Genomic DNA, 13,695 nt, shown 5'->3' on the forward strand with positions numbered 1-13,695 from the left:
ATAGAATATATATCTATATATATTTTTCCACTGATTCTTTGCATTTTCTTTATATTCTGCTCTTAGTAAGCCTTTTAACATCTCTAAGCTGTAGTAGCAGCTTATCTGCTTATTACCTTAGCTTTTTTTACTCTTAATTTCACATATAATCTAAAAGAAGAGATTTTGGATTATCTTCTTGTTAAAGAAGTTACAGAAAAGAAGAATGTAGTTTTCTAAACTTTTGTATGTAGCAGATCCTTTTGTGGAAATCAGAATACTGGTAGAAGGTAAATATGGAAGCTTTTTGGTTGAATGGAGGCATTTAGGATCCTTATAGTTCCCCATCCTCATATCAGTCTTTGGTTTTTTTGGGGGGGGCATCCTTAACTCTGGTCAGTTTTTTTATGCTCATAATTCTGTGTATATCGCTAAAAGCCTTCTTTACATTGACTGACTGTCGTATTCATATACTGCAAGCTAATGACATTTATTTGGTATGCTGTAGTACCCAGAAATCGGTTAAGTATATACTCTCGCTAGGAATACCTGATGTTGCTATCACAGACTTCTATAGCTGTCTCTACAACATTGTTTTATGCAGTGTGCTAGATCAGCATAATCTGGGGTACTTTTAAAGATACAGATTCCTTCCTCTAGAGCAGGGGTCAGCAAACTTTTTTCTGTGAAAGGACCAGATAGTAAGTTTTTTGGGCTTTGTGTGCTAGACTTGTTTCTGTCAGAGTTACTGAATTCTGCCATTATAGCATGAAAGCAGCCATAGATGATACATAAATGAATGAGTATGGCTGTGTTCCAATAAAACTTCATTTATAAAAAAATCAGTGGTAGGGCCAATTTGGCTATAGGTCGTGGTTTGCCGATCTCTGCTGTAGATTTGTGGAAACTGAATGTTGGAGAATGCATTATAAAGTTTGAAGACTTACTTGTTTATTTAATAGGTATTTCTTCCTTTTTTATGACTATGACCATTAAAATCTGACTACTTGCACAAGGCTGATAATTAGGAATATGGCTACTTTTATAATAGAAAAAATTTGCCAAGGAGTTTAACTATTATACTTTCATGTTAAAAATCATTTGAAGAGAAACAAGGCAGAAAGAACTTACAATTGAAGTTCAATTTAAGGAAATTGATTTCTAATAACCACAGATAACCTGAAAGAAAAGGCTTTGGATTCTCTTATAAATAGTTACAAGAAAGGGAAAATGTGGTTTTGGATGTACTGCATTTCTTTGTAGAAACCAGATCATAGCTAGAAGTTTCTATCTAATTTCCCTGTTGATCTGTGTTATAATAATTTTTAAGGCATGCACACACCTTGCTGAAGATAGGCATAGCCAGTATCTTTATACACAGAATGTACAATTTAATTCAAACTTATTTGAATCCTTGAGTTATTAGCTTTAGTAATAGATGTGTAAGTTACCACAATGAATTCTCCCCCTTGAAAAACAGTGAATCTCTGGAGGGCCTTCTGTGTGCCAAGATCTGTGGCTAGGCATCAGTGTGACATGGTTCCTACTCTGGGCAATGATTTAGTTGGAAATAGAAGACATGTTCCTATCTGGACTATTTAGAAATGCATTTAAAGATTGTGGTTTATGTAAAGATAATTGTTTATATTACCTACTGGATTTTTTATAGGAAATTAAATAGTGTTTATCTTCTTTCTTTATTGAATAATATAACCTATAATTGTGTAATTTGAAAATATTTTGATTAATCATGTTTATTTTCTTCTCTTTAACATAGTACTGATTCAAAATTAATAATATGCTAATCTTTCCAGGAGATCATGAATGTGGCAGTTCTAGTCAGAGAACACTTTCTGTCCAAGAGGCAGCTGCATATTTAAAAGTAAGCAGTACAATTAGAATTTTGATAGCTATATTCTTAAAGTTGATATAAATTATTACAGCTTATACAAAAGTACCACGGATTTGATTTCTTTAATTGTACTGTTACAAGCTTGGGCCTGTTGTTTGGTGTAGTGTGAGCATATACAGAAAGCAGATTTACTCAACATATTTTGTTTTAGTTCATTTTAGAACATTCTCTCATAGAATTAATTTGGAAAGGGTACAAACAACATTGGTGTGAGAGAAATTGAGATAGGTAAGTAGCATGTAAGAGAGCAAGTAAGCATCTAACCATTGTCATTTATTTTAAATCTTCCATTCCAGATTAATGTCATCTCAGGGTACTAAAAGAATTTGCAGATGAATTTTCTAAACCACTGTATGTAATCTTTTAGGAAATGCTATATGAAAGGAAGGGTACAGAAGATTAAGGTGGACCAGTGTTAAGTGTTAAGATGAGCAGGATTTTTTTTCTTTTTTAAGGCTGAATAATATTACACGCGCACACACACCCACACACCCACCACATTATCTTTATCCATTGATCTGTAGATAGATATTTATGTTGTTTCCACTATTGTGACTAATGCTGCAGTGAACATGGAGTGCAAATATCCTTTAGATCCTGTTTTCAGTTCTTTTGGGTAAATACCTAGAAGTGGAATTCCATATGATAGTTTTAATTTTTTGAGGAACGTCCATGCTGGTTTCCATAGTGGTTATACTGTTTTACATTCCCACCGACAGTTTCCAAGGGTCCCTTTTTCTCCACATCCTCAAAAACACTTGCTTTTTTGTTTTGTTTTTTAATAATGGCCGTCCTCACCCGTGTAAGGTGATATCTCACTGTAGTTTTGATTTGCATTTCCCTGGTGATTAGTGATGTTGAGCATCTTTTCTTAGGCCTATCAGACATTTGTCTGTCTTCTTTGGAGAAATGTTTATTCAAGTACTTAACCCATTTTTAATCAGGTTATTTGATTTTGTTATTGAGTTCTAGAAGTCCCTTCTTTATTTTGGATATGGGTTGCAAATATTTTCTCTCATTCCGTAGGTTGCCATTTCACTCTGTTGATTCTTTCCTTTGTTTGCAGAAGCAGTTTAGTTTGATGTAGTTTCACTTGTTTGTTGTTTTTGTTGCCTGTGCTTTGTGCCATAACCCAAAAATCATTGCCAAGACCAATGTTATAAAGCTTTTCCTCTAGGAGTTTTATCTTTTCATGTCTTAGGTTTAAGTCTTTAATCCGTTTTGAGTTGATTTTTGTGTATAGTGTAAGATAAGGGTCAATTTCATTCATTTGCATGAGGAAATCCAGTGTTCTCAACATCATTTTTTGAAGAGACAGTCCTTTTCCCATTGTGTGTTCTTAGCACCCTTGTTGAAGATAAGTCGATTGTATTATGTGTGAGTTAATTTCTTTATTTTCTTTCATTGGTCTATATGTCTGTCTATGCCAGTACCATACTGTTCTGATTACTGTAGCTTTGCAATATGCTTTGAAGTCAGGAAATGTGAGGCCTCCACCTTTGTTCTTCTTGCCCAAAATTGTTTTGTCTATTTGGCTAATCCTTTGTGGCTCCATATAAATTTTAGGATTGATTTTTCAATTTCTGAGAAAATGCAATTGGGATTTTGATAGGAATTGCACTGAATCTACAGAACGCTTTGGTTAGCATGGACATTTTAACAATATTAAGTCTTTTAATCCATAAGCATGGGATGTCTTTCCATTTACTTGTGTCTTGAATTTCTTTTAGCAGTGTTTTGTAGTTTTCTGTGTACAAGTCTTTTACCTCCTTAGTAAAGTTTTTATAAATATTCTTTTTGATGCTATTATAAATGGGATTTTCTTAGTTTCCTTTTCTGAGTGTTCATTTTTAGTGTATAAAAATGCAACTCTTTTTTGTATACTTATTTTTTTATCCTGCAACTTTGCTGAATTTGCTTATTCTAACAGTTTTGTGTGAGTGAGCGATGGAGAGAGAGTATGTGTCTGTGTGTGTGTATGTGTAATCTGTAGGCTATAAGATGTCATCTGCAAACAGATAATTTTTCTTTTTTCTTTCCAATTTGGATGCCTTTTATTTCCTTATCTTACCTAATTGCTCTAGCTAGGATTTCCAGTACTCTGTATTGAATAGAAATGACAACAGTGGACATCCTTATCCTGGCCTTGTTCCTATTCTCCAGGGGAAAAGCTTTGTTAGTTTTTCACTGTTGAGTATGATATTAGCTGTGAGCTTTTCATACATGGCCTTTATTATAATATTGAAGTAATTTGCTTCTATTCCTACTTTGTTGCATGTTTTTAATCACGAAGAAGTATTGATTTTGTCAAATGCTTTTTCTGCATCTGTTGAGATGAACATGTGATTTTTATTCTCATTCTGTTAATGTGTATTCTACTGACTGGTTTTTTGTATGTTGGACCATCCTTGAATTCCAGGAGTAAATCCTACTTGGTGTGATTTAAGAGGTGTGATCCTCTTAATGTGCTGTTGAATTCTGTTTGCTAACTTTTGTTGAGGATTTTTACCATCTGTATTCCTCAAGGACATTGATTTGTATTTCATTTCTTATAGTGTTTTTGTTTGGCTTTGGCATCAGAATAATGTTGACCTCACAAAATGAGTGTGAAAAAGTGTTCCCTTCCCTTCAATTTTTTTGGAAGAAGTTGAGAAGGATTAGTGATGTTTGGTAGAATTCTCCAGTGAAGCCACTGAGTCCTGGGTTCTTCTTGTTTGAGAGGTTTTTGATTACTGATGCAATCCTAACCAGTTATAGGTCTGTTCAGAGTTTCTATTTCTTTGTGATTCAGTCTTGGTAGGTTATATGTTTGTAGGAATTTATTTTTTCTCTAGGTTATCCAATTTGTTGGCAATTAATTGTTTGTAGTAGTCTCTTATGATCCTTTGTATTTCTGTGACATCAGACTTAATATCTTCTCTTTTCTTTCTGATTCTGAGTTTTCTTTCTTTTTCTTTCGAGGCTTTTCAGTTTTGCTGATCTTTTCAAAAAACCAACTTTTCTTTTTTCTATTCTGCTTTATTTATTTTTACTCTAATATTTCCTTTTGTTAACTTTGGACTTAGGTTGTTTATTTAAGATCTGTCTTCTTTTTTAATGTAGCTGCTTATCACTATAAACTTCCCTCTTAGTACTACTTTTGCTATATCCCATAAAAAGCTTTTGGGCTTCTTGAATCTGAATGTCCATTTCTTTCCCCAGATTTGGGAAGTTTTCTGCCTTTTTCTGCTCTTTTCTCTCTTTTCCTTTTGGGACTTCCATAATGCATATATTGGTCTGAGTGGTGATGTCCCATAAGACCCTTAAGCTTCCCACACTTTTCTTCATTGTTTTTTCTTTTTCTTCCTCTGACTGGATCATTTCAATTGATTTCTCTTTGAGTACCTTGATTCTTTCTACTGCTTGATTAAGTCTGCTATGAACCCATCTAGGGAATTTTTCAATTTAGTTATTATATTCTTAAGCTCCACAATTGGTTGTTTTTAATTTTTTCTCTTTATTGATATTCTCATTCATGTGTTGTTTTCCTGGGCTTGTTGAGCATCTTTATGACAGTTATTTTGAAATTTTTATCAGGTAATTAATATACCTTAGTTCCTTTAGGGTCAGTTTTTGTAGATTTATTTTGCTCCTTTAGTTGGGCCCAGTGTTATTGTTTCCTTCATGTGCCTCGTTACTTGGTCAGGATCTGTGCATTTGAGACACAGCCATATCTTCCAGCCTTTAGAGACTGCCTTTGTGCAGGGGAAGACCTTCACCAATGAGTTCAGATAGAGATTCTGGGGTTCTCTCAAACCTTTTCTGTGGATGCATCTTCTTTGGATTTGTGGGTACAAATTCCCCCTAAAAAGGTTTTGCAGGTTTCTTTTTTCAGGAGCTTGTAATCTCTTGCTCCCTCTGGTGTCTGTCTGCTTTACTGTGGGTCCTCTGGAGCTGCAGCAAGCTGTCCTGCTCTTTTCTGTTCTCAGCAAACCCCAGGCGTTTAGACTATGTCAGGTCTCCTCAGTGCTCTGAAACAGGTCATACAGAAACCAGACCCTCTGGTGTCTCCCTGAGAACTTGGGACATTGGACACATACTTCAACACTTTCTTTCCTCAGGGAGAAGCCAGGAGTTTGGGATTTTCTCCCACTCATTCTTCACTGAGCTGTAGAGAAGGGCAATGGCGAGTGAGTAGGTACTAGTTCAAACCATTGCCTTTGTTCTCAGCTGCCTCCAAGCTGGTGCTCTTACCTGTCAGTGCTTAGATTCAGACAAGACAGAAACCAGTCCTTCTGGTAGCCCCTCAGAAAGTCTCAACATTAGACTTATGTTTCAGTCTTTTCTTCCCCTCTTCAAGGATAAACCAGGAGTTGGGAATTTTCTTCTGGTCGCACCACGTTGTGCCACAGAATGGGGCTCTGGTGAGCAAGTACTACCAATTTTCCTACTGGCTTCCATGCTGCTAGTTTCACACTTGCTTGGGTTGCAGGAGCCTTTTAACTGGTTTCTGGATTTCTTTTCTTTTTCTTTTTTTAAAGATTTTATGTATTTATTTGACAGAGAGAGACAGCAAGAGCAGGAACACAAGCAGGGGGAGTGGGAGAGGGAGAAGCAGGCTTCCCGCTGAGCAGGGAGCCTGATGTGGGGCTCGATCCCGGGACCCTGGGATCATGACCTGAGCTGAAAGCAGATGCTTAATGACTGAGCCATCCAGGTGCCCCACGGTTTCTGGATTTCTTACAAAGGGAATTGGTCTGTGTATCGTTGAATTTGTGTCTCCATGGGGAAAGGATGGTCTGGGGCTTCCTATTCTGTCGTCTTACTGCTGTCACTGCCTCTCTCTCTCTCTTTTTTTTTTTAATCTAGAATATAGTATAGTTCTAAGGCTTTCAGCAAAGTTGTGATAAGTTTCCCATGACATGCTTGTTAAAAAAGAGAAATGTAGACTGTTTTTAACTTAATTCAGATTAGCTTAATCTACTTAATGTAGATATCCAAAAGATGTTAAGACAGTATAATATGTTGGAGATTAGATGTGGAATCACATTCCGGCACTGCCACATAAAAGTTGTGTGTCTTGGTAAAGTTCTTTCACTTTCCTGTACCTGTTTCTTAGTATGAAAGTGGGACTGTTATTAATTCTTCTCAGAGTGGTTGGGAGACTGAAGTGCTCAGTGCCTGATGGTTATGGTAGCTTTCCAATAAATTTTGGTTCTTTTTGTGTGTTTCTTAATTAATTAAATCTGGGTCACTCATAATAACATGCTACAGGATTTGTCTTCTCAACCTACCTTGTTCTCTTCTTCATTTTCAGTTTTGACCTAGATGAGAACATTGATAACAGACAAATTTTTTGCAGAGTATAATAGTTAATAGATTGGATAGCTAAAGAATCAGGATCCAGAAAGATCTTAAATTAGGTGGAGTTATGATTATGGGGCTCTGTCTTAGAGATGGAGGAATTGCTAAGTGGATTGTGGGGGTGGGAGCAAAGAAGGGATTGGATTGAGTAGGCTACAGAACACATAGAATAAAATATTCCTCGAGGAGAGCATAGCGTGTGGGAATCCAAAGCAAGCAAGTAGTTCCTTATGAGGTAGAAAGTGTTTGTACTTCGAGCAGTAGGAAAAACTGATCCCAAGCAGTGCTTCCTTCCTGCCTTCTCTCTCTCTCTTTTTTTATTAAATATCTTAGAGAGGTAATGGCACAGATATGTGTTATGGTTGGTCATGAATTCCTGGAACAGGGTTAATTTACATTTCAGAAGAACCTGATACTCTTTTTTTTTTTTTAAGCTTTTATTTATTTGACAGAGAGAGAGATAGAGCGGGAACACAAGCCGGGGAAGTGGGAGAGGGAGAAGCAGGCTTCCCGCTGAGCAGGGAGCCCGATGCAGGGCTCGATCCCAGGACCTCAGGATCATGACCTGAGCTGAAGGCAGATGCTTAACAACTGAGCACCCCACGATCCTGAGACTCTTAAAAGCTCCTGAATACTCCATTTAAAGGACTAAAGGGCAGGGATAGAGCTTAGAGTGGGATAGGGATTGATTAGTAGTTAAGCTAAAGCTGAGGAAGAGGCAGGGGTTCCTGTGGATGGATGATTAACCACCCCCATTTGGTTGCAGCTGTGGGTCAGCAATAAGATAGGTAAGAAGAAGGGACACAGAGCCAGGGTTGGGACAAGTCAGAATCTAAGCCAGGCAGCCGTAGGGTATGAGAGATTATTTCTACTAAAGATTGGCAACATAGGAGTTATTGGACGTATACATGCATGAGATGAATTGGAAACTGTATCGAGTTAAAAAAATTGAGATTAATGAACTCCAGTCTTAAAAGATTTTCATATCTTTTCCCTGGAATTATTTTATGTTTTAGGTTGGGTTTTACTTTTTTTTTTTAATTCAATAAAATCTCTAATACAAGTTTTTACAAAGGATTTTGGATTAGTTCCAGTCTTAATTAGTTAAGTGAAGTTACTTTGTATTTTCAAATGCTGTGAAACCTGGTATGGCTTGTTACCACCAATGATGTATTTTGGGCTGCTACTTCAAAAAAAGAGCATTTAACAGGAATTTTCCCCCATAAAAAAAATTTTAAGGACTAGATAAAACTTCTAACTACTATATTTAATAGTGTTTATTTTTTTCAATATAACATTAACTCATGCTCATCATTTAACTAATGGAAAAGAAAGGAGAAAAGCATTTCAAATTCACCACCTGAAGTTAACCACTCATTTTTGGTTCATTTTTCTCTAGTCTTCTCTTACGTTTTCATTCCTATAATTAGTATCACTATAAATATAAATATTTCATATTACAAATGTTTATATATTTTTTCCTTAAAATTATCAGGAGCATTTTGTCTTTGAACTTCTTTTTTTATCACTGGGTAATATTTCTTTACATGATTGTATTGCATTGTATTGGTTTGTGGTTTGTCAGTATTATGAAAGCACTCTAATCTTTGCATATAGTATTTGATTTTCTGATTGTTTCCTTAGGAAATAGTTCTAGAAAGGAAACTACTTGTTAAGGAGCATGAGCCTTTGTTAATACTTTTGATATATGTTGCCAAATTACTTTCTAATTTGGAATGACCATTTTAGCACAGTCTAGCCAAAATTGGTGGTTTATTTTATTTTATGCAAGTTCTAGTGTAAATATGGAAGAACCTTACTATAAAGCTGATGTTAAAAACCATGATGATAATACATATATTGTAGGCTCCCTGCTTCTGGAGAGAGATCTGTCGTACATTTTCATGTATTTGTACTATGGTTTCACCAGCAGCACAAGTAAGTTTTTGCATTCAGGAGTAAATGGGCCAAAGGATGCACAGAACTCCTGTGAGTGTAAGCTAATTGTTCCCCAACTTCTAGTGCATTTTAAGCACAATATGAGTAAATCTTTGGTGGAGTGAAATGAGTGAATAAGTAAACCTCAGTAAAATTTTTTTTATTTTCTTGAATTTGATGCTTCACATTCCGTTCTTATTTTATTTCTCCTACTTTCTCTTTAAAGGAAATTTAAATAAACATAACAATTAATTGAAATAATTTAAACACTTTTTCTGAACCCCCCAGTGTTTTTCTTGAACCTTTTTCATTTTTTTTCACTTTCATCATTTTTGAGAATGAAAGCTTGTTTTGATTTGTGGAAAGTTAAGAGGTCCCTCTGGTGGAACATTTAGGAAAGACATAGCATTAAATTTTCATGAAAAGACTTAGACTTGTTTTTAAGTTAAATGGTGGATGCTTTGTATGGTAACTTTCCAACTAAATGATGTAATGAATGGTGGTTCATTTTCTGGTTTATTTTCAAACCTTTTTAAACTTCAACACAATGAATACGTTTACAATTTGTGAAGAAAATACTAGGAAAGAAGATAGCTGCAAATGTGCCAAATCGTGGAGCCGGATAGGCTTTAATGGCCTAGCTTGGAATGCAAATCACTGTTAGTAAAATTCTGTCTTTGTGGGAAAATAAATGTTCTGAGAAATGGAATGATAGATAAACTTCTTAATTATTATAATTTATCGGGGCCCCTGGGTGGCTCTGTCAGTTGAGCAGCTGATTCTTGGTTTCAGCTCAGGTCATGATCTCAGGGTTGTGAGATCTGCGCTCAGCGCAGAGTCTGCTTGTCTCTCTCCTTCCCCCTCTGCTCCTCTCCCCGTGCTCTCTCTCAAATTAAATCTTTAAAAAAATAATTATAATTTATCAAGTATAATTTATCTTAGGATTTTCTTAGTACCCCTGACTTCACAGTGACCCAGCAAGGTAGGTGGTGTCAAACTCACCTTAGAAAGAAACTAAAGCTCAGAGGCATTTAATGATTACATCATCCAGCTAGTAAATGTTGGAGCTGGGAATAGAATTAAAGTGCTTGCTCTTCTCACTGTACTGTTCTGCCTCTTAGATGGAAGGAAGGACTGGGTTCATAACCACTAGCTCCATCTTTTGAGTGAGCAAGAGACTGACCCTGAATGAGGGTTAGGATCCAAAGAAGTGAACAAGGTAGATAAATCTGTATGGATGACGTACTTTTTCGTCTCCATTTGAGGTTGTACATATAGCTAGTCAGTAGTGGAGTCATGATCTGATCCAGGCCTGCTTATTTAAGGACCATGTTCTTTCCATTATTCCTGGAGGTGAAAGATCAAGTTCCCACTGAATCATCAAGAATTAAATCATATTTACTCTTGTATTGATTTTTGTGTGTCCTATTTTAATTAATTTCAAAGGTAACATGTATAGCATATGTCATGTCACAATTAAACAGAATATTCCCTAACTGGAAAGCCACATAGTTATTATTACCATGTATATTATCCATTTTGTGAGCTATCTAATAGATTTTTAATCCTTACTTGACTTCTCCCTGTATCAGCATTTCTTTCCCTTATTACTAATGCTTTGTAGCTTTATTTAATGAGCTGAATCTTTTACATGAAACAGTATTATTTTTATGTTGTGAAACTGTAATCTAAGTTCAAAGCACCTGATGTGAGTTTTAATAAAAATAAATGTTTTTGCCAGTTATTTTGCAAATAAGATAAATTTGGAATTGGGAATCTTGGGTGTGTGTGTGTTCACACGTAGTATGCTAAAATAGATTTGTTAAAGATTTGGGAAAATATGCTTTGAATTTAGATTTAAATGAAGCACTCAGCAGTACATTGACTGAGCTATTGCCTATAAGTAAATAGTAATAATCATGATAGACTTGCTTTAAAAATTTGTGTCATCAGTGATTAGAAAATGGGCATTTTATGATGCAAGTATGCCTTTCCTTAAAGGCTGGCAAACTGCAGCCCTTAGGCCTGTTTTTGTATGGCCTTCTAGCTGTGGTTTTACAACATTTTTAAAGGTTGTTTAGAATATATGTGGCAGAGACCAGAATTCTACAAAACCTGAAATATTTACTCTTTGATTCTTTACAGAAAAGGTTGGCCTGCCCCTACCTTACAGCTTTTTAGGTGGCTACAAAAAAATCAATAGTAAAATACTTCCCACTCTTAAAATCAGGAAGCTGCTATGCATGCTATAATGTTAACATGAGCCGTTTAATTAGCATAGCCAGAAAAAAAAATTCAACTTCTACTTCTTCAAAAATTCTATTTTATAATACTATAGAATTCTGTATACTATGTAGAACATTTGTGGAAGTAATGGTCTGTTTCAGAACTTAATACTCTGTTAATTCTTTAATGAGGTTTTAAATAAATTATCAATTGTTTTTTGTATTTTGTGTATTCATAAAGGGACATTCCATGGTTCTATTGTATTCCAGATAGTAAGTGGGTATTAGGTGGTATTAACATGGAGAAGGAAAACAAAATGAGAAAATAACAGATACTCTTTTCTTACCCTTATTATTTTATAACTAAGAGTTTTAAGCTCAATGTTCATTTATGTACTTAGATTATTAGAGTGGGTATCCTAGTTAGTATGAACCATTATGTCCATTTTTAAGGATAATTAATGAAGGCAGTAATGGTATTTATAATATCTTCAGCCTTCTAAAATTTTTATATTTAAAATATACAACTAATAAATTTGGAAATTTATTTGTTTTTACATTATTTGAAACTTACATGTATAGTCTAGCCTTCAGAGTTCTTTATAATAACACAAAAATGTCATTATGTCTTGCATATTATTGTAATAGAAGCTGAAGAGCATATATACAAACAAAGGTAAAGACAATATGTATGTTTCATTGATTTTTAAAAATATCCATGTCTTATGATTTCACTTATACATGGGATCTAAAAAATAAACAAATGAACAAACGTGCAGAAACAGACCCATGAATATAGAGAACAAACTGTGATGTTTGCCTTATGGGAGGGGGTCCGGGGGTGGGCAGAATGAGTGAAGGGAAGTGGGAAGTTCAGGCTTACCATTATGAAATGAATAAGTCATAAGGATTAGGAGTACAGCCTAGGGAATAAAGTCAGTGGTATTACAGTGGTATTATATGGTGACAGATGGTAGCTACACCTGCAGTGAGCATAGCATAAACTGTTGGGACTACATCAAAGTAAAAAGCTTATGCACAGTGAAGGAAACAATAAAACTAAAAGGCAACCTACAGAATGGAAAAAGATATTTGCAAATGACATATTCAATACAGGGTTAGTATCCAAAATATATAAAGAACTTAAAAGACTCAATACCCCAAAGCCAGATAATCCATTAAAAAAATGGGCAGAAGACATGAACAGACATTTCTCCAAAGAAGACATCCAGATGGCCAACAGACACATGAAATAATGTTTAACATCACTCATCATTAGGGAAATACAAATCAAAACTACGATGAGATATCACCTCACAGCTGTCAGAATGGCTAAAATCAAAAACACAAGAAACAACAAGTGTTGGCAAGGATATGGAGAAAAAGGAACCCTTGTGCACTGTAGGTGGAATGCAGACTGGTGCAGCCACTGTGGAAAATAGTGTGGAGTTTCCTCAAAATAGTTAAAAATAGAACTATCCTATAATCCAGCTATCTCACTATTATTTACCCAAAGAATAGACATATTAATTCAAAGGGGTACATGCACCCCTATGTTTATAGCAGCATTATTTACAATAGCCAGGATATGGAAGCAGCCCAAGTGTCCATTCGTTGATAAATGGATAAAGAAGATATGGAATATATATATATAATAACATAACATAGACGTATATAATGGAATATTACTCAGCCATAAAAAGAATGAAATCTTGCCATTTGCAACAACATGATAGATCTATAGAGTATAATGCCAAATGAGATAAGTCAAAGATAAATACCATATGTTTTTACTCATATGTGGAATTAAGAAACAAAACAAGTGAACAGGGGAAAAAAGAGAAAGAGAGAGGCAAACCAAGAAACGGACTCTTAACTACAGAGAACAAACTGATGGTTACCAGAAGGGAGGTTGGGGGAAGGGTGAAATAGGTGATGGGGAGTAAGGAGTGCACTTGTTGTGATGAGCACTGGGTGATGTATGGAATAGTTGAATCATTATATTGTATACCCGAAACTAATATTACACTGTATGTTAACTAACTGGAATTAAAGTAAAAACTTAAAAAAAAAAAAACCCTATACATTATGAAGAGGAATGAGTGCAGTGTTTCCAGCTCCATGGATAACCCATATTAATCTTGCTTTGTGGATTTTCAAAGCCCTCTATACCTTGTGCTTTATCTAATCCTGATCCATGCAATATAACCAGAAGTAAGTTCTCTTGATTTTGGAAGCAAAGGAATTTTAGAGCAAATGAGTATGAGTTCGGTTTGATTTTTGTTATACACAAAATGA

General features: G+C 35.2%; 1 protein-coding gene across 1 annotated transcript in view; it reads left to right on the forward strand.

The window, feature by feature from the left end:
- The window catches only part of LEMD3 (LEM domain containing 3), a 64,640-nt gene that overhangs the window by 31,148 nt on the left and 19,797 nt on the right, over positions 1–13,695 (forward strand). Inside the window, exon 4 of the mRNA XM_036094127.2 lies at positions 1,794–1,861. Within this exon, the coding sequence (XP_035950020.2) occupies positions 1,794–1,861 (68 nt within the window). The remainder of the gene's footprint in view (positions 1–1,793; positions 1,862–13,695) is intronic.

The sequence above is a fragment of the Halichoerus grypus genome, chromosome 6, assembly GCF_964656455.1.
Source record: "Halichoerus grypus chromosome 6, mHalGry1.hap1.1, whole genome shotgun sequence".
Lineage (NCBI taxonomy): Eukaryota > Metazoa > Chordata > Mammalia > Carnivora > Phocidae > Halichoerus > Halichoerus grypus.